Source organism: Rhinolophus ferrumequinum, chromosome 20 (assembly GCF_004115265.2).
Source record: "Rhinolophus ferrumequinum isolate MPI-CBG mRhiFer1 chromosome 20, mRhiFer1_v1.p, whole genome shotgun sequence".
Classification (NCBI taxonomy): Eukaryota; Metazoa; Chordata; class Mammalia; order Chiroptera; family Rhinolophidae; genus Rhinolophus; species Rhinolophus ferrumequinum.
In genome coordinates, this window is record NC_046303.1 from 37408396 (window position 1) to 37429913 (window position 21518).

The 21518-nt window shown below is 32.5% G+C and overlaps 1 protein-coding gene across 4 annotated transcripts in view; it reads right to left on the minus strand.

The window, feature by feature from the left end:
- The window catches only part of RUNDC3B (RUN domain containing 3B), a 121824-nt gene that overhangs the window by 24230 nt on the left and 76076 nt on the right, over positions 1 to 21518 (minus strand). For all 4 annotated transcript variants that reach the window (XM_033088127.1, XM_033088125.1, XM_033088126.1 and 1 more), the window contains 3 exons: positions 20398 to 20478; positions 18601 to 18769; positions 12455 to 12612 (listed from right to left, as the gene is read on the minus strand). In XM_033088127.1, coding sequence (XP_032944018.1) covers positions 12455 to 12612; positions 18601 to 18769; positions 20398 to 20478 — 408 coding nt within the window. The remainder of the gene's footprint in view (positions 1 to 12454; positions 12613 to 18600; positions 18770 to 20397; positions 20479 to 21518) is intronic.

Below are 21518 nucleotides of genomic sequence, written 5' to 3' on the forward strand. Positions count from 1 at the left end.
GATTGGTGAGTTTAATCCATTTACATTTAAGGCAATTGCTGATGAGTGTAGACTTACTACTACCATTTTGTTCACTGTATTTTTTGTCCATTTTTGCAGTTGTTTTATCCTTCTCTTTCTCTCTTGCAGTCTTCCTTTGTTACTTGATAATTTTTTTTTTGGAATAATTTGTTTTGATTCTTTTCTCTTTATATTTTGTGTTTCTGTTATAGGTTTGTTATTTGTGGTTAGCTTGAGTCTTGAATAAAATATCCTTTAGGCATAAATTCCTATTTTAAGTTGACAACTTCAATTGCATATATAAAACACTACATGTAAAGTACTTTGAGAGTGCTTTATAATTTTTTCAGTATTTATTCCCAATTTTAGTTTTAACCTAAAATTTTTAAAGTCTATAAAATATTTCACAAATAGCATTTTCATGAAAATTGAAAACATATTTATAACTAATATCAAGTAAATATATTAAGTGAGCAGTGAAATACACACTTAAAATATGTGAAGAAACAGCCACCTGAAAGTATCTGTAATTACATTTTTTCATGATAAACATCCTCAAAAGAGGGAGTCCAGAAAGTACAACCTAAATTCTCCTGTATTATTATAGTCTATCATTCCCAATAACTGACTTCTAAATCGTTCAAGAATCTTTGCCTTGCTTATTGTAAAAAGTTCTTTTATTGGCCAATAAAAATATATCATTTAAAAGTAAAGTTTGTTTTATATGTTGAAATATATGTATTAATTTATCAATTGACTATTTGATGAGTTCTTTGAATATACCCATACTTGTCTCATAAGAGCACGTCTTTGATGAATATATGTAAATTCAAAATACTGTGGATTTATAAACATAAAACCTCTCTATGAAATATGGAGTCCAGCTCTCCTGTGAAATAGTTTGAAACAAACAGCATAGTTTTCAGTTAAGGTTCAAAGAGCCGTTTTATTTTTCAAAGGAAAAACAGCTCTTATTAAGTCCTCCTTGGCTCGACAGAAACATTCAATGAATGTAATTTATTCTATGGATCCTAGCTAAAGCCTGAAAAGTTCCTGTATCTTCTAAATATATAATTTGCACTATCTATAAGAACGTAATTTGCCACCATCACTTTATTTTTCCAAGGTTTATGATTCTTCATCTGATTATTGTTAGCTTATCTTAACGAAGTATGGTACAATACAACATAACACAGTAAGATTCTGGGTTGATCATGAACACCAAAGACTTCACTGTGAATCCTTTATGCTTTCTCAGGAGGAAATTTGTTTCTCAATATTTTTTATTTATTTATTTACTATTGTTTTTTAAAGAAAAACAAATATAGTAAAAACGCAGTTACTGTCTCTTTTTAAAATAGCATTTCACATCCAAGTTATTAATTATTTGCTAAAATTCAGTTTGTGAGAATTTGTCACATGAATTGAGCCATCAATCAGGGTACATTTACCTCCTCCTCTAATAATGTGGAGCATTTTACAGGCATTTTAATTCATAACAGAAGCTTATCTCAGTTAAAAATGTACAGTCTCAATAAAATATATTTTACTGTTCCCAGATAAACTATTTGCTGCTAATTTTCATTAATATTTTATTACACTGATCTTCCTCATATGATGTTTTCCACCCATGTTTCTGTATATGCTCTTCCCTTTGCTTAGATTAACCTTGCTTTCTTCCTCTTCTTTGGTCACCTAGAGAACTCCTGAAAAGCTCTATTCAAATACCAACTTTTAGTGATGCTTTCCCTGGATCACTACTCCTGTACACACACACACACGTTATTAACACACACACACACACACACGTTACTATACACTCATCCATCATTTAGATGTCAGTTGTTTAGTCGACTTTGATATTCTCAAGGTTATCTTATTCACGTTTAAATTCTCAGTGTCTAGCGTACTTTCTGGAACAAAGTAGGTATTCAGTAAGTATTGATGAATACATTAGCAAATATTATTTCAAAGGTTTATCTTTCTAAAATGAAAATCTGATCTGATATTGATAACCCCACAGAGCTCCTTAGCATGGAATATAAAATCCTTTCTCATCTGGACACACACACACGCACACTTGCTTGCTCTCCATGTTTGAGTAACAAGGAGCCACTATGCAGTTTCCTGTATTTGCTGAACTCTTTAATCTGTGTTTTTGCAATTAAATTGCTGTTAAGAGCATAATAAATATCAATTCATTTTGCTAAACATCAAAATAAACTTCTAGACTCGTGATTCTCTATCCTGACTATATATTCAAATAACTGAGGAGGTTTAAAAAATACTGATACCCAATTGTCATCTCCAATCAATGACATAAGAGTCTATGAGGGTGGTGCCTAGGCAACAGTATTTTTTTTTAATGCTTCCTAGGTGAATCTAATATAGTTTTTCTCCTGTGAAATTATAGCAAAACAACATCTCTCTGCCTGTTCTTTCTTGGTCTCTTTCAGTGGAGGTTCCTTCCTCCATTTAGTTTTTAAATGTTGGCATTCCCAACGATTCCCTCCACTTCTATTCTCAAAGTTCTCGGATTCCCCATAAATATTGAGTACGGTGCCTTCAAAAATGAGATCCTACATTCTCTGGAGTCCTGAATATTACATTCATGATTTTAAAGGGAAGAGAAAAAAATAAGATTTCCAGAGTGTGGTCTCTTTCCCTCCTTTCAGGGATTAGACTCACGTCTACTGTTACTAACAAGCTCTTTCAAAGATCTAGAATTCTGTACTCTGTATTTTGATAGCAGTGCTTAGCCATTTTAAAGATATTTTGTTTGTTTCTTTATCTTGTGTCTCCAAGCTTGAGGGTTATCCTCTCCCCTTTACTTTGCTTCTTTCTCATTTACTTCAGAGGCTGTTCTGGTGGCTTATGATGAAGTTATACTTTCGGCTGTTGGATGGATAAACAGATAGCTAGATAGCTAGATAGCTAGCTAGATAGATAGATAGATAGATAGATAGATAGATAGATAGATAGATAGATAGAGATAGAGAGATAGAGGTAGAGAGAGGTAGATAGATATAGATATATAGATATTAAATTTAAGTGCCAGGGGATGGATATTATCTGTGATTCCAAGTATTCCTAAGCAACCCCAAAGGTCCGTAAGATGAAGCAATTTTTAATTTTGATATGGCAATACATTTGAAGCCCATGGCTATACGGTAAGTTTTGAGAGTGGGTCTAACAAAATGGTTCCTTTTCACTTACCACTTATTTTCTGATGTGCTGCCATTCTTAGGGTATATTGCAATGCTATTTGTGACAGGGCACACTGATAAAATCTTAGGCTATAATCTTCACGAACGTGAAGTATTTAATATATCATGACAACAGTAAACGCACACTTTTATGCTCATGGACCTAGCCAATGGCTAGGCAGAGTACTAAAGGTCAAAGAAAGGGAAAACCACTGAACATAAAATGTTACATACACTCCAGCCCCTCACTTTCCTAGGAACACAGGATGCCAGTTACCTACCTTCAACCTCTCTTGACTACTCTGGAAGAGGGACAGGACCATCACTCAGATGTTATTTGTTTACTGTCGGTCTCTACTCTCCATCCAAAGTAAGCTCTGTAAGGGCACAGACTGTTTTATTTATTCCTGAGTCACCAGCACCTAGAACAGGGCCTGTCTTTTCACACATTCTCAATAAATATTTGTCAAGTGAATGAATCAATGTTAGAGAAGTTATAAAAGCAACCTAGTACCAAGAGGAGTAATGAGAATTTACTCCACTCATTTAAAAATTTCCAAAATTGGAAAATGATAATATAGCTTGTAAATACCCTAACTTCTTCATAATGTTAATATAAAAATGTTTTTACTTGTGTTTTTGCTTCTTTGTTAATTTTAGTCATAACCATGGGATAAAGATTAACTTTATATCACTTTATAATTATTTCCCTTCAAATAAAACTTTTTGAAAGAAGCCTAAAAAGGAGCCAGGTAGCCAAAAATTATAAGTTATTTACCTATGAAATATTCTTGCCCAAAAAGTTAAACCCAAATCTAACCAAGTCTCTTAGAACAGCAGTGGTTTTCAACCCCGGTTGTACTTTAGAACCTAACTCGACAGTATCTTTTGAAAAGAAAGAAACATTTATGGGGATTTAGAACTTCAAAAAAAAAAAAAAATGAAAAAAAATCAAGTGACTCATTTTTCCTCCAAATTTTAAAATCTAAAATAAACCCTGAATCCTTTGAAAAGTGGCCCTCCAGATCTGCAGCATGAAATATATACAAGATGAACCTGGGATATCTTATGCCAGAAAGAAAGAAAGTTATCAAAGACAAACGGCTCATGTCAGAAGGACACAGGAATTAAATAAAATTAATTAGTCAAAGATGGGACAATTTGAGAATCAAAAAGAAAAATAAATGTAAGTGATGGAAATACACTGAATATAGGCATTTCTGCTATAATACAAAAACAAAATAGTGTTCTGCAGTAACACAGGGAAAATAACTCGCATAATGGGCAGAATAGGGTTAGGAGCTGACAACCTAAAACGTATTCTATTTCCTAACTGGAACACTAAGAAAAACACTAACAATCCTAATAAAATTTCAAATCCAATTTAAAATATTTATTAAATTCCTATTAAGAAATATAATAACTTTACAACAAGAACTTTAACAACAACAAAGGAAAAGCCATTTGATGGAAGATAGTGTAAGGCTGCTGAGACTGAGGTTTGCCATGAAGGCAGACAAAAATTCACAAGCACCTTCAAGTTATAGTTCAACTGAACCAGAGGACTGCACAGCAAAAAAGGATTACATACAGTGAGAGGTCGCCATCTATTGGTGGCTTGCAGTATTTGCTTGTATTCGTGCATTTTGCATTCGGCTGGTGTTATGTGCTGAGAAACAATTAACTTCCAAGAAAAATCAAGTACGAATCAAGGTGATTTTTTGTTGTTGTTATACTGATATCATCACCTTATTTATGAATCTTGTATGAGTTAATTCACGTTATAGAAGATATTATATATAAAAAGTTTGTAAAATTCTCAAAAATAAAAAAGAAAAGCAAAACCAAATCTTCATCTCTTTGGTAACAAATTAGGCACTGGCATCATATTCTGAAAATTAACAGTATCTTATAACAACTGTAGTGGTGAATAGCCCTAACTGATGAGGGAAAGTTCTTTCCTTCTCTATAGATGATTCCAGCCAATAGCATGGAAGGAGTAAAATTAAGAAATCACCATTTTACAAATCTTAATGAATCAATTGCTCCAGGTAATGCTCATCCATGGTTCAAACCATTAGATGAAAGGTTAATGGGAACTTTTACAAAGAAGAAATAAGGCTGTCACCACCTTAATTCACTGTTTAATCTTAAGATCACTAAAAGTGGAACAACCAGTGTGCTTCCCAGTATGAAGTATACAGCACTGTAAAATATTCTTGTCACAAAATTTAAATGCAAATCTAACCCAGCACCTTAGAGCAGTGGTTTTCAATGCTGATGGCACAGCAGAAACATATGGGAAGGTTTTTAAATACACACTTACCTGCGTCCCGACGTAGACCAATTAAATCAATATTTCTTACATAAGGTAAGGCTCAGTCTGGCATCCTCATTTTTCAAAAAATATTTTTAAAAAGCTCCGTAAGTGATTCTAAATATGCAACCAGGATTGAAAACTACTCTTCCAGAGTCAAGAGGATATACTTAGATGATACACAGCACACAGCAGTGATTCTCAAACTGCAACGTGTCAATTAATCCCTTGAGGATGTTGTTAAAAATACAGATTCTGATTCACTAGGTCTGGAGAGGGGCCTGAGATTCTGCTCCCAGATGATGCTAAAGCATCCAGTCAACTCTGAGTATAGAGGATACAGTTGTATAACAGAGATACAAGAAGAGTCACACATGCAATTTAAAATTTTCTTATAGCCACATTAAAAAGCAGGTGAAATTAATATTAATAATGTACTGATTTAACCCAATATACCCCAAATGTTATCATTTCAACAAGTAGTCCATATAAAAAGTCATTAATGAGGTATTTTACATTCTTTACTTCATACTATCTGGTGTGGGTTTTATACTTACAGCACATGTCAAGTGCTCAATAGCCACATGTGGCTAATAGCTAATGTACTGGACAGCACAAGTATACAAGAACAAATTAAATGAACCACAAAGAACAAATGCAAAATGCTGGGCGTTTTATAGGAAGTCTGTCAACACACAATGACAGGAAAGGTAAAAGTAGGAAATTGCTATAAATTAAGAGGCTTAAGTGACACAACTTATGTAATATATGACCTTGAATCCTGATTTGAAAAAACTACTACAAAAAAGATTTTCTTTTAAAGAATTGGGAAAACTTGGTATGAATGAGCATTAGATGATAAAAAGAATTGTTCCTGATTTTATCAGGTGTGATTATGAAATTTAGTGAAAAAGTGTCCATATTTTTTAGAGATGTGCAATGAAGTTTGTAGGAATCAACATGATTTGCATCAAAAGAGTGCAGCAAAAGAAAGAGAATGAAAAGTAAAAGAGATAAAGCAAATGGGACAAACTCTTGGTAACTAACTGCTCAATCTGAGTGATGGGTAATCAGGTGTTTACTATACAATTCTTTCTTTTGTGTACAGTTAAATATTTCCTAACAAAAAATTAAAATATAATAATAGTTTCAGAATCTAAATGCTAATTTTAATTTTCTAAATGCCAACTAAATGCTAAAAATGGAAATAATGAACAAAATAATATTTATATATTAATATTAATATTGTTATTTATAAATTGTAATTTAGGGAGGCTTTCTACTTTCAAGTAGTCAATGTAAAATATTTACTAAATAAGAATGCCCAAAGTAGTCTTTTTTCTATTCTGAGTCACTTGTTCTCAATGAAATATTGTATTGTTAGTCCCAACTGTTGCTAGCCCCCGACCCACATATAAGGACATCTGACCTATAGGAGACTCTGCCAGCAGTTTTAATCAAACACCACGAGTAAAGGCAATGAAACAACATCCATATCAAAGCAGTACCCTTTCCTATTGTAATATCTAATTTCCCACAAACACCAAGAAAGTACAACAGACATGGTTTTACCTAACTATCTGGTACCTGGCATTTTCTTCTTCTGGGTGCATTTTCTTGATTTTTCTGTTCTTCTATGCATAATAAAGTAAAATATACTAATATACTTATAATTTAATATTTTAATAACTGCTACCTGCCAAAAAATATATATGACCAGAAACTGTCATAATTTGTCCATTATTAACGGGGCCATAATGACATTATTGCACTCTCTTGTCAGGATCCATACCACTCATCCTAAACCTTCTGACACGAGATGCCACAGCATCACTGACTTCTGGTTTGAAGGTTGGTAGGATCACATCATCACTACTTCCCATGAACCACACCAACTGGGCTGCTGAACTGCACAATGGCCTACTTTTGACAGTGATGATTTTTCACTTCTACTATTTAAACTCTTCAGTTCCTTTCCTAGGACCCTATATAACCCTATATAACATGTTACTATCCCTAGAAGCTTTCAAATCACGAATGGAAAAATTTTACCAGCTAACTAGAAAAAATTCCTTATTACACATTTCATTGCTCTATCATGACAAAGGTATCCAGCTTTCGCACACTGTTCTGAGGCTGTCTATTCCAGAGGTTTGCAATGAGTGTTTTACAAAGAATCATTTGTACAGCAGATCATCTATCTAAAGGTCTAATATTGTGGATGAGGACAAAGCTTCCCTCCCATATATGGCCCTCTTTAAATAACAGTGTAATTAATTATGTCAATCTTCACTAGCTTATGAGCCCTTTGTAAAAAGAAACTATGCCTCATTCTTATCTGTACTTTCTGTTATTCTCAAGCACAAAAGTATACATTTAAATAAATGTTTACTGAATAAAAAATTAAAAATTAAGTTTTTCCACATTTATTAGCATAAATGTGACAATAAGTTTTTTAAAGGCCATGAACAGAATGTGTTTCATAATCTTATGAGAAGCTCTCCATGTATTGATTCAAAGTATATTGATTTCAAACTATACCACAAATTTCAATAAAACTATGAGACTAAAAAAACTATAATAATGCTATATATCCCAATGAAATTATAACACTATTTCTAATCATAATTTTTGGAGATGTAAAATTATTCAATACTTCACAACTCCACCAACCATAAACTTAATCACTCAAATGTACCTTTGCCAATGCCTTGTAAAATACTCCAAATTAATATTGTATCAGTTATCAATGAGAAAAAAAAATTACAGTTAAAAGTGGCACCCATTAAGTAGTAAGTAACCATGTATGTCTCCCTCACATCTGTGGTATACAAAAAATCTATACTATGATTATAAATATGAATCCAATAGCTTTTTAGGAACTAGATCTCAAAAGTGAATTTCCTGATACTCAGGAATAATACAATCAAGTTCAAACTCATTGTTTGATATATAGTTTTGGGGCATGATAAAGTAAAACATTTTAAATTCACTATTTATCTTTCTGAATGAACTTACTAAGGAAATTAAGGTTTCTATAAGCCAAAACATTGGAATAATCTTTGAATGCCTTCTTTGTTCTAGCTATAGTACACATTATACTATTTAATACTCATAATAATCCACAAGATGAATATTATCTCCATTTTATCACTAAAAAACAGACTCCAACACATTAATTAAGTTTGCGCTCACAATAGGCAAGTATAGAGCCAGTATCTGAACACAGTCTTGATTTTTAAGAAAGCTTTAGGATGCTTCTGCATTCCATCACACTATCTTGTACTCTATTACCAAAACTACAAAATGTTCATATTTTATAAGTAGTCAAGAGGCATAATTAAAGCACACTTTAACAGTAATTCAAAAACACATCCAACTACTGAGTAATACATAGAAAAAAATAAGTGACAAATGATTTAAGTCACCCAGTAAAAGATAATCAACATAATGTAGAAGCAAATACTACATGCTTCATCTTCTATTTAATACTCCTCTTTTGACCTTTCTCATCATACATTATAAATTTAATCTTCTCAAGTCTACTTTTATCTGTTTAGGATTAACAAAGGAATTTCAGTGCCTAGCTTTGATGGAGGCCTTCCTAACTGTTGGTTAAAAAAAAATCTCAGCAACATTAAGAAGGAAAAAAGTGTCCACTCTCTCCCTAGAGCTGCAAAAATACCCAGAGTATTCCTCACCTTAAAAATACTGATAACATAGTGAATTGTGAACATTCTGAAAGGAATGTCTTATTCTTCTGTTCAGCATTCTTATAACAGTTTTTATGCAAAGGAATCTTGTAAGACACCAATTTACACTTACCTAGAGTGTAAATTGGGAAAGTAAATCTTTAACCTGTAAATGAAAGAAAATAGTCTAATTCTGACTGTTGGCCTTAATTTTTTATTTATTGCTCTGGTAATATTGTTTTAGCTAAAATCTCCTTTAAGGTATTAAAAATAACTCTAAGGTTTCTTTGCAAAATCAAGAGGATCAATGACATTTTTCTATCATAGAAGTATGATAAAACTGTAACTTGTAGATTCTTTTTGCAAACTAAAAAGTTTGAGTCTTTGTTCCTTTAAATTTAATCGAAGGTAAAATAAATGTGATACATTCAAATTTAATTCTTCAAATGAAAATATCTATTAAATAAAACTGATTTCATAATTATTTTTAATTTCAAACAATTCAGACAAACTACCAAGATTCTTTGCAAAAGAAATATTATTTTCTTGACATACAAATGGCCAACAGATATATGAAAAGATGCTCAACTTCTCTAGTTATATATAAGGGAATTGCAAATCAAAGCCACAAGCAGATAGCATCTTACACCTGTTAGAATGGCTACTATTAATAAGACAAGAAATAACAAGTGTTGGAGAAGATGTGGAGAAAAGGAAACCCTCATGCACTGCTGATGGGAATGTAAATTGGTACAGCAACTATGGAAAACAGTATGGAGGTTCCTCAAAAAAATTAAGAATAGAATTACCATACGTTATCCCCCAGCAATCTCTCTTCTGGGTATCTATCCAAAAAATCTGAAAACATGTGTCTGTAAAGATACATGTTCACTGCACCATTATTCATGGTGGCCAATACATGGAAACTACCAAAGTGTCTTTCGATAGATGATTGGATAAAGATGTGGTACATATATAACCATTAGAAAAGATGAAACACTGCCATCTGCAACAAGAATGCATCTTGAGAGTATCATGCTGACAAGAACTATATGATTTCACTCATATGGGGGATATAAACAGAAAGCAACAAACGAGCAATGAAAACAAACTCACAGACACAGACAACAGCATGAAGGTTACCAAAGGGGAAGCAGGATAGGGAGAAGATAAGAAAGCAAAGGGGGGTCAAATATATGGTGGCAGAGGGAGAACAGATTTCGGGTGGTGAACACACAAAGCAATATACAGAGGATGTATCACAGAAATGTACACTTGAAATTTATATAATGTTATTAACCAATAACACGCCAATAAATTGAAAACAATTAAAATTATCTTCTGAATCTTTTAAAACTACAAAGAAATAACCAGAAATCTCTACTGTTTGGCTCTTGATATTTCTCACCCTGCTTACAGAAACAGGAGGGCTATGGAAACTGTTCATCTGCCCCTCGAGTGATACCCCATAAGACAAACTCTTTTTAAAATACTAAAAAACATATAGGAAACAATATATGAATAAAATTCCTTCCATCAAGATACAAACTCCCAGAAAACATTCCATTTTTATGTTCCTTAAAACTTTGTTACTTAAAAAAATTATCTTTTATACTTACTTAATCTCCTCACAAATTACATGTTAATTACAAAAGGAACGATAGTAACTATACAGAAGAGAAAAATACCTTAACCGAATGATTAAAATTAATATCACTACTAAAAGGCCGAGAGACTTCACAGACCTCTGGATGCGATAACCCGAGGACACATCACTTATGCTGTTTTCCAGCCACAAATAGATAAGGCTCATTATAATCACAAGGAAAAGCAAACAAATTAAAACTGAAAGACATTCTATAAAATTATTAACTTGTATTCTTCAGAAACATCAACTTATGTGAAACAAACATTGAAAAGCTATTCTAAGTTAAAAAAGACAAGAGACTGACAACCAAATGCAAAACATGATCCTGGATGCATCCTTACCAGAAAAACAAAAGTTGCAATAAGAGACATTATCTGGACAACTGATGAAAGTGAAATATGAGTCACACATAAGATGAAAATATAGTATTGATTTACATTTCTTAAATTGAAAATTGAATTATAGTTATACAAGAAAATCTCTTTGTTCTTAGTAAAGACACACTGAAGTATTAAATGGTAAAGAGGTATGATGTATGCAACCCCACAGTGGGTTCAAGAAATAATATGTATGTATTATACATACAGGGAGAGGGAGAGAATTACGACAAATGTGGCAAAATGTTGAAAATTGGTGAATCTAGGAAAGAGCATATAGAAATTAATTTGTGTCACCCTTGCAACTTTTCTGAAAGTTGAAATTGCTTTAAAAAATTAAAATCCACCCTTTAAGATTAAATAAATATTAATTTGAAAAGATTTTCGCCATAAACAATGAATAAAATCAAGTTTGACAAAATGGTATGAGTAGTGCAAGTACTTTGAATAATGACAAGTTAAGGCGTTTAAACCAGAATGTAAATCAACACGCAGCTTTCTTCATCCAAAGCTTGCTATGGAAAAAGGTTATTAGCTATACTAAACTGTGCTTAGTGATATTCTGGTGCAACCTGGTAACAGTTTAAGCACCGGCACTGCACTTTGAGCAGTACTGGTCTTATATACCATCTTTTTGCAATCAGTCAATTAATCAGTCAGTCAATTAATAACTAACTTAACTACAGTGGTACCTCGGTTTTCGAACGTAATCCATTCTGGAAGACCGTTCGAGTTCTGAAACGTTCGAAAAAAGCCGACAGCTAAGCCTCAGGATCTTGCACTCAGCGGAAGCCGCGTGACATGTTCAACTTCTGAGGCATGTTCGAAAACCGAAGTATTTACTTCTGGGTTTACGGCGTTCGTAAATCGAAATGTTCATTAACGGAGACGTTCAAAAACTGAGGTACTACTGTGAATACTTTTTACATTATGCATATGAATTTGAAAGAATATACACCAAGTTATAGCAGTTAACTCCGGCTAGCACAACTGAAGGTGGTTCTTATTTTCTTCCTATATTTTGTGATGTTTCTACAATGAGCATGGATTACTTTTATAATAATAAAAACAAAATTAATCTTTTAATAAATAGTAAGTGAAAAAGAACTTAATAACAAGCAATCAGATTTCTTGGAATTTTAATCCTATACCAAAACATGACACTTTCGTATATTCACATACTACCAGAATTTTTCCAAAAGAATCTCACTTACAACTGATCTTGAAGCTCCACAATGATATATTCTAATTGTTCCTTTTCCAATTTATGGGCTAGATCAGAGTCTTCAATCCTTTGTAGCAGTATTTTATTCTGGGAGACAGATTCAGACAGCTGGTTCTCTCGAAGTCGTAAGAGTTCTTCAAGATAACCCTGGAAATAAAGATCACCAAGATATAGCAACTACAAATTTCAGATATACATATCTTGAAGATAAATGCTGAGTAGCTTAAATGTTATTCTTACCTATATTGTACTAAAACGATTTCAAAGTATTACTGATGAAACAGTAAAAACAAAATTGTTTTAATTGAATACAAAAATTCCACATATGTTCTTCATTATTTATAGCTCTTCTCTCAAGTTCAAGACAACATGTTTGTAATTTAAGGTAAAACTTATAATTTCTAAACTCTGCAACAGTGATAAAAGACTTTACGTGCTTCCTAGTTTCAAAATACAAACCTAATTACAGAATGACCAATTGAAAACCTGCCTCCATGTGATTATTTTTTCAAAAGCAGATATTAACATTTTAGTGTTAGCAAATTAGTAGGAAGCACTATAGTTTTGGTTATGCCTGCAGGTTTAGGGATTGCCTAGTGTCACATTCCAGTTCTCCTAGTTATCAGCTATGTGTCCTCGGGTAAGTTACTTAATCTCTCTGTGTGGTAGTTTCATCATTTAATAAAGTGAGAACAGTAAGTGTGCCTAGGTGGGAAGAATAAATGAATCAATACAGGTAAACTGCTTAGAATACTACCTGGTACCCTGTATGCAATGTATAATTCCTAGCTATTATTATTAGCAAACACCGACTACATATGAGATCTCTTGAACTGGTCCTCTGTTTATCTTTTTACTCATTTAGTTTCTTTTTCCTCTTGCTCTGCTTTCTGGGAGATTTCATTAAATTTATCCCCTAAACCCTTATACTGAATTTTTGAATTCAGAAAAACTTATTTTTAATTTCCAAAAGCTCTACGTGTTTTTGATTGTTCCCTTCTCATGGCATCCTACTTTTGCATTGCAATGTGCTTTCAAATTCCTCTCAGGATATTGGAATCTTTTTCTCTTAAAGTATTCATCTATTCCCTTATGTTATACAATTCATATGTTAGGAACAAACTGTTTTAACTATTTTAGCTTTATGATACATGTTAATAGAAGCTAGTACTATTCTCCAGTCATTTAGCTTCTTTTTCGGATTTTTTCCTAACAATCCTCAAATATTTGTTTTTTCCATAATAAAATCTCAAAAATTAAAAATAAAATTTTACAACTGAAGTATTTTATATATGCATACACAGCTTAATATAAAATACATATGAATACTTATAAACATTAGTAATTAAACAATACTTATATACCCATATGCTCACCACCTAAATTAATTACCAATACTTTCAAGCCCCTATAATGCCCTTCCTTGGTTGTACCCTTCTGCCTCCTCCACAAAGATAACAATACGCTGAGATTTGTGTTTATCATCCCTCCTTCTTTCTAGCTTTACCACAAATGTATGTTATCTTAAACAATTGTTTAGTTTAGCTAGGTTTTGTATATCTTCTTTTGAAAACTGCTTTGTCATCTACAATGAGTCTAGTTATAGTTTACTTTTTAAAATGTTTTTTCATTTTTCAATTACAGTTGACACGAAAAAAATTATTTCAGTAAAAGACACATTGCCATTAATCCCCTTCAAAATACTACCCCCCTTTGCTTCTAACACACTTATCCCATTGTTCTTGCTACTCTCTGAAGCAGTTCTGGAAGTCCTCTTTTGTGAGTGTCTTTACTTCATCCTCCATCATGACAATTCTCCAGGTCACACACTGCTTCTGGTATATGACAATTTCTGTCAAACAAAAACATTACAGGAGGCTGCCGGTCGGCTTAGTTCGTTAAAGCGCAGTGCTCATAACACTCAGGTCACCGGTTCGATTCCCACGTGCCCAGTGAGCTGCGTCCTCCACAACTAGATTGAAAAAAAAAACAACAACTTGACTTGGAGCTGATGGGTCCTGGAAAAACACACTGTTCCTCAATATTCCCCAATAAAAAAATTAAAAAAAAAAAAACCACATTATGGTGTATCCCCATGCACCTTATTCAATGGATGTGGCACCATGCGACTTCTGACTCTTCCCCAGAGTCAAAATGATTCAGGACATCAAGGCAGCCATGACAGCGCAACTAATGACACTCACAAAAGAGGACTTCCAGAACTGCTTCAGAAAGTGGCAAGAATGATGGGATAAGTATGTTCAAAGAGAGGGGGAGTATTTTGAGGGGAATTAATGGCAATAGTCTTTTACTGTAATAATTTTTTTATTTAAACATTCACTGTATCTTTTGATCATACCTTGTACAATATTTTATCAGTTTCAGGTGTACAACATACTGATTAGACATTTATATAACTTACAAAGTGATTACCCTCATAAATCTAGTACCATGTTTCCCCGAAAATAAGACCTAGCTGGACCATCAGCTCTCATGGGTTTTTTGGAGCAAAAATTAATATGAGTATAATATTATATTATATTATATTATATTATATTATATTATATTATATTATTAGTATATTATATTATACCAGGTCTTATATTGTATTATATATATAATTATTTTAATATAAGACCGGGTCTTACACTAATTTTTGCTCCAAAAGATGCATTAGAGCTCATGGTCCAGTTAGGTCTTATTTTCGGGGAAACACGGTATCTATCTGATCCCATACATGGCCATTACAATATCATTTACTATATTCCCATCCTATACCCCACATCCCCATGACTATTTTGTAACTACCAATTTGTACTTCTTAATCTCTTCCCCACTTTTTCACCCTTCCCCTTAATCCTCATCCCATCTGGCAACCATCAAAATATGCCGTGTCTATGAGTTTGCTTCTGTTTTATTTGTTCACTTATCCTATTCTCTAAGTAAAGTCACATGGCAATGTCTTGCTCTGTCTGACTTACTCCACTCAGTACGATACCCTCGAGGTCCATCAAGACTGTTGCAGATGGCAAGATTTCATTCTTTTTAATGGCTGAATAATATTCCATTGTATATATGTACCACTTCTTCTTTATCCAATCATCCCTTGATGGACACTCAGGTTGCTTCCATATCTTGGCTGTTGTAATTAACACTGCATAAACATATGGATGCACACGAAGTAGCATTTTGGGTTTCTTCAGATTAATACCCAGAAGTGGGATTACTGGGTCCTTCTTTGTCTCCTGTTATATAGCCTTTGTTTTGTGACCCAGTATGCTCCATAAAAACTAGATACTGTCCTTCGTGTGTGTGTGAAAAGAATGTATATTCTGTTAGCATTTAACATAATTTAGACCAAGCTTACTAATTGTGCTGTTCAAGTTCACTACATCCTTACTAATTTTTTATCTATAAATTATTTTGAAATACGTTAAAATTTTCTACTATTATTATGTATTTAACAATTTCTCCTGGATATTCTTTTAATTTCTTCTTCACATTTTTCACAGCTACATTTTTAAATGCTCTTCAGTTCAGCACTGATATACATTCCTCATGAACTGTTTTTTTAAAAGACAGTATTTTTCTTTAGGCTTAATGTTTTTGCCTTAATGTCTACAAGTATGTTGAATAATATTAATATAGAATTTGTTTGGTTAATGTTTGCTTACTGTATGTTTATCCTCCTAGTTTCAACTGTTCGTGTCATTATATTTTATATACGTCTCTAACAGACAACATGTAATTAAAATTTATGATTTTTAAAAAAGTAAATTTAAGAGTTTGCCTTAACTGTCAAGTTTACACCATTTATTTTTATGTGATGTTGATTCTTTTGGTTATATTGAAATTTATTTCTACCACTTTATTTGGTGTTCTTTTAAAAAAATTTTTTTCAATTACAGTTGACATTCAATATTATATTAGTTTCAGGTGTATAGCATAATAGTTACACATTTATATAATTTACGAAGTGATCCCCTCTTAAGTTTAGTACTTATCTGACACCATACATAGTCACTACAATATTATTGACTATATCCCTATGCTGTACTTTACATCCCCATGACTATTTTGTAACTGCCAATTTGTACTTCTTCATTCCTTCACCCTTTTCACCCAGTCCCTCCACCCCCCTCCAATCTGGCAACTATCAATCAGTTTGTTCTCTGTATCTATCAGTCTGTTTCTGATTTGTTTGTTCGTTTATTTTGATTTTTAGATTCCACATATAAGTGAAATCATATGTTATTTATCTTTCTCTGTCTGACTTATTTCACTTAGCAATACCCTCTAGGTCCACCCTATTTGGTGTTCTCTTTATACCATCTTTTTTTTTTTTTACTTGCTACTTTCTATTGTAGTAATTAAATTTTCCTTATTTCTCTTCTCACTATTAGCTTGGAAGTTAAATATTCTACTTTTAATTGCAACTTTGGAAATAGGTATGCACATTAAAAAATGTGCCTATACTCTTTCACTATAATACAAAGAATGCAAATGACGTTAGGATCAATCATCGTCATTTACCTTTCTTAATACTGTTAGTTAAAGCTTTAGTTCACTCTTCTTCCCGGGAGTGGGTGGGTGTGGGGACTACAGTCAGCTTGTTCAGCTCTTGAGAGCTGATTGTTAAATTTCAGAAATTTTGTAATGCAGTTGTTAAACACACTATTATTAAAAATGGATAGATATAATTAAGTAAATTATATTAAAACAAGGAAATAACTACTCAAAACTCATCACCATGTATTTTACCATATTTTACTAATATTATCTCTCTTCTGAACGCCATTTACATCTATTGTATCTGTCTGGTAGAAACACTATATAATGGTGTGCTACTGTGCATCTCTGCCCAATTCTGCATTCAATGACATGATACTGGTAGTTTAAGTTGGCTATAATGGGAGTATTTACCTCAGAGAACCAGCAAATGCTACAAATTAGGCTCTTATGTTTCTTCTGAGAAAGCCAGTTGTTCAATATATTTCAGCACACCAATGCCACCCCATTTTGACCATTAATATAATTGTTATTGTTTCATGTAGTCAAGGTTTATTTACCAATTTCTGTGTTTACTTTGCCAGTTTGCATCTCACTCCTGCCTTCTAGGTTCAGTTTCCATCTTGAATGATAGTGGGCCTAGATTTGCTGTTCCCCTGTTGGTATTGAAACACAAGTACCTAGGTTAAGGGAATGGCTCCTCACCCCCACTCCAAGGGGCTGCAGTGGCTTTAACTCATGACTTATTCCTCTTCTGTTTCTGTCTTTCTGTGTTGCTGGTCCTCAGTGAGCTCCTAATCTTTGAGAGAGCAGCTCTGCATGAAGCTCTTTTAAAACTGTATTCTACTCAGTATTTTCAGAGTTTTATAATGTAAAGCCTTTCAGATTATCTTAGTCTGACCTCTTGCTGGTATGAGAAGTCTTCTTTAATAGGATATTAAAGTTTTCTTCTATATATTATGCACATTTTTATAGCTAGTATGTATGGGATCTTCTTCTTTATATTTTCTAACCAGTAGCTGTCTACAGGAAATCTATTCATATTTGTAAATTTACTTTGTAAGCTTTTTCCTTAGTGTATTTTTTATTGTTCTAATGTTTCTATCACAAATTCCACCAAACTTTCCCATACAGATCATCTATGAATAATGATTACTTTGAAAGGAAAGGTAGAAGAGAAAATAGACAATACAGGAAAAACGAAAAGGCAGTAACCTCAAGGGAGTTTATTTTCCTTTCTACTTTGCCTACTGCAGTGCTTAACATCTGAGAGCTGTTAAAATAACTGATTAAAAATGAACAAACAAGACATACATGGAATTTGCTTTAGGCAATCACTGCACTTTTCACAAACCAAATAATCTTTTATGAAATTAATCACAGGAACTAAAATCTCAAACATATAAATGAAACTGTATACAGAAGAATATTAACATACAAAATTAGAAAAAGTTTAACAAAAGCCTTTCCTAAAATAGTCTGGTTTTTAATTAACAAGAGGACAATTCAGGAACAGAAAGTAGCAAAGGGTGAATACTTTCATTCAGCTGAAAGATCTTTCAGTAGTGACAGTCTAAAGGTAATAACTAGAACCAAATTAAATGATTTTTGAAAATGGATAAATACCTTCTGTTCCAGTGTTAGCTGATATTTTTGCTTAACTCTTTTACACTTGTTGAACCAACTATTCTCATCCATAATGAAAGGAGGCCCGACATTCTCTGGAGTGCTGCTTTCACTACCACTGCTTCCCAACGTCCTCAGCTCTTCCTCATCACTGCTGATACTATCAGAACTGGGAGATTACATTTTTAAAAAGAAATAAAGTTAATAATATGTTCCACTTTGATTTGTATGAAATACTGTTGTATTTGTAAGCTACTGGTGAGCAAACTCTAAAATATTTAGTACTAAATATATAATTATAATAACGATATTATAAAGACTTTAACTTCCTGTATTTTCTAATTTTTCTACAATGAATATGTATTACTTTCCAAAAAATTAAAAGCAGTAATTTGGGGAGAACAGATTTTTAGGGTTTCTTAAAATTAAGAACGTAATTTTAAGTTTTAAAAAATGTGTCTAATACAGCCATATAACAGTGGAAGCAATTCAATTTTATATATTGGTTTATGACAATTAGGATAGTTTAAACCTTTCTAAAAAGAAACACTCCATGGTCAGTAATACTAACTGGTTTATCACTGGGTTGAATTGGTCTTTCTCTTCTCATTTTAGTATCCTTTATATAACAAGATAGTATGAATCCCTCAATATATAAAGGAGAGGAAGATATGCATACATGTTTGGATTAATGCATAAAAGAAAGAGGAAAATGCATAAATATTCAGACAAAAAGTGGTCAAGCAGTTAAGGACACAGAGCATATACCACTAAATCCAATCTGAGGGCACCAGTTGAGAAGGTTCCATTACTGCATCATTTAAAAGCTTTGTAATAATTACCACAGCCTCTTACGTAAGTGAGGAAAAGTAGGGCTCACATTTATCTTTATATTTTCATTTAAGTCATTTCCTAAATCACTACAAGTAGCCTTTCCATCTACATGTTGATGACCAAACTCCTTTTTCCAGCTGCCATCTTGCTCTTCAATTTCAGACTTGTTGCCCACTTTGTACAAACTAGCTGTGTGACTATAGACAAGTTATTTGACCTCTCTGTGTTCCAGTTTTACCATTTGTAAAATATGGATAGTAGCACGTATCTCAATGGCTTTTGAAGATTAGTGAGTTAACAGAAATAAAGTACTTAGAACAACGCCTGATATAATAAGCTTACAGTAAATATTACTATTATTTTACTAGTAGTATTATTTTGAACATTGATTAGTGTTACAAAATGTCCTATAATCCAACAATTTCAAACAGTATAATTTTATGCCTGTTCAAAACATCTTCCTGTATTTCTTTTCTAGATCAAACATTCTAGAATTAGCTCCTTTCCTAAGGGATCCACTTATTTAAGCTAGAAATCTTGGTAATACAATACTTTATTTCTACTTCCCCCTCATCATCCAAAATATCTTCACACTCCTTGCTCTGAAATAATAGTGACTTCTCACACTAGATGGTGATTATCATTGGGCCAGGGCTGTGTTCTTTTTCAATGGAGACCAAATGAAAAATGGTCTAAATAATGAATTTTAGTTTTGAAATCTCAATGGACTACTATAGAGTTATTAAAATTATTACATATTGACTATAGCAATAGGAATACATGCTATTTTTTAAAAACCATATTGAGGCCGGGATTATAATTATGTAAAAAGTATATATTTACATAAATACTAAAAATGCAACTGGAGTTTATCTTTCTGAATGTTTTCTGATATGAAATAAATGTAAAAGACATTTAGTAATAAGTTAAGATTTCAGTAACATATTTCAAAATGCCAAATACCTTTGGGTAAATTTCAAATACGGGGTATAGTCTATAACAGCAGGAAAGTTGCCATCCAATCCCTCTCCCTTTAGGCAGAAGCTAAGACAAGACAATAAATATTTCACATTAATACATAAAATTTTAAATCAAAATTAAGTGTTACAAACAATCTCGTTAGAGACATTGGTTTCATCAAATTGCAAGTGAATTTTTTAATTGTAATTTAAATGTTACTTCTTACAAATAAGCACCTTAGTAAAGATATTCTACCTTCAGTACCAATGACAAAGGATTGTACAAGTTAAGCCAGTGTTATATAAATATATCATGCAAATGTAAAAATTACTGAGAAATCTTTCCAAACATTATTTATTTCATACTATTAAACTTTTTAAGACGTCACTAGAGAATTTTCAAATGAAGATTTGTTGTTCAAATTTACAAATTCTCATGTGACACTGAATACTGACAAAAAGATCTGAATAATTAGGAAATGAGGTTTTTCTAAAGTATCTGAATAGGTGAAAGGACTTGGATCTTAGACCGAAAAAGAATGCTAAAAATCTGCTGTCCAGTCAATGCTTTTTGAGGCCACAGCAACAAGGGAAAGGTTAAGTGACTTGCCCAAACTCATACTGCAAGTCTTGTAAAGCCATTAAAAAAACTAGATCTCCTGGTTCCCTAATCCAGTAATCTTTGTTTTGTACAATGGTATATCCAACTAGATTTTTTCCAAAGATGTTTAGCTTTAATATTACTATTCTTCAAAGGAAAAAGTATATCTTCTAGGAAGATAAACAAAGAAATATTCAAGAGATGTAGGTTAATGTTTCAAAAGATGAAAAAGATAATCCATGAATTCCTATCTTCTGGTTTCCTTGGGAAGTTTGCCTGTTGAAATACTTGTTCTAATGTATTAAAATCAAGGATATGTTTTTTTCCAGACTTGAATGAGAAGAGAATCAAAGTGGTAATATTTTATATGGGTTTTCCTTCATTTACAGAAATATTACTAATGTACCTTTAAAATATTTGCTTTCAGTTGATCATACAGTATCAATGTGTTACTATAAGCCAATAGTTCACATTCTTATCCCAGGTGTTTTGTTTTGTTTTGTTTTTACCAAAAAGCAAAATTG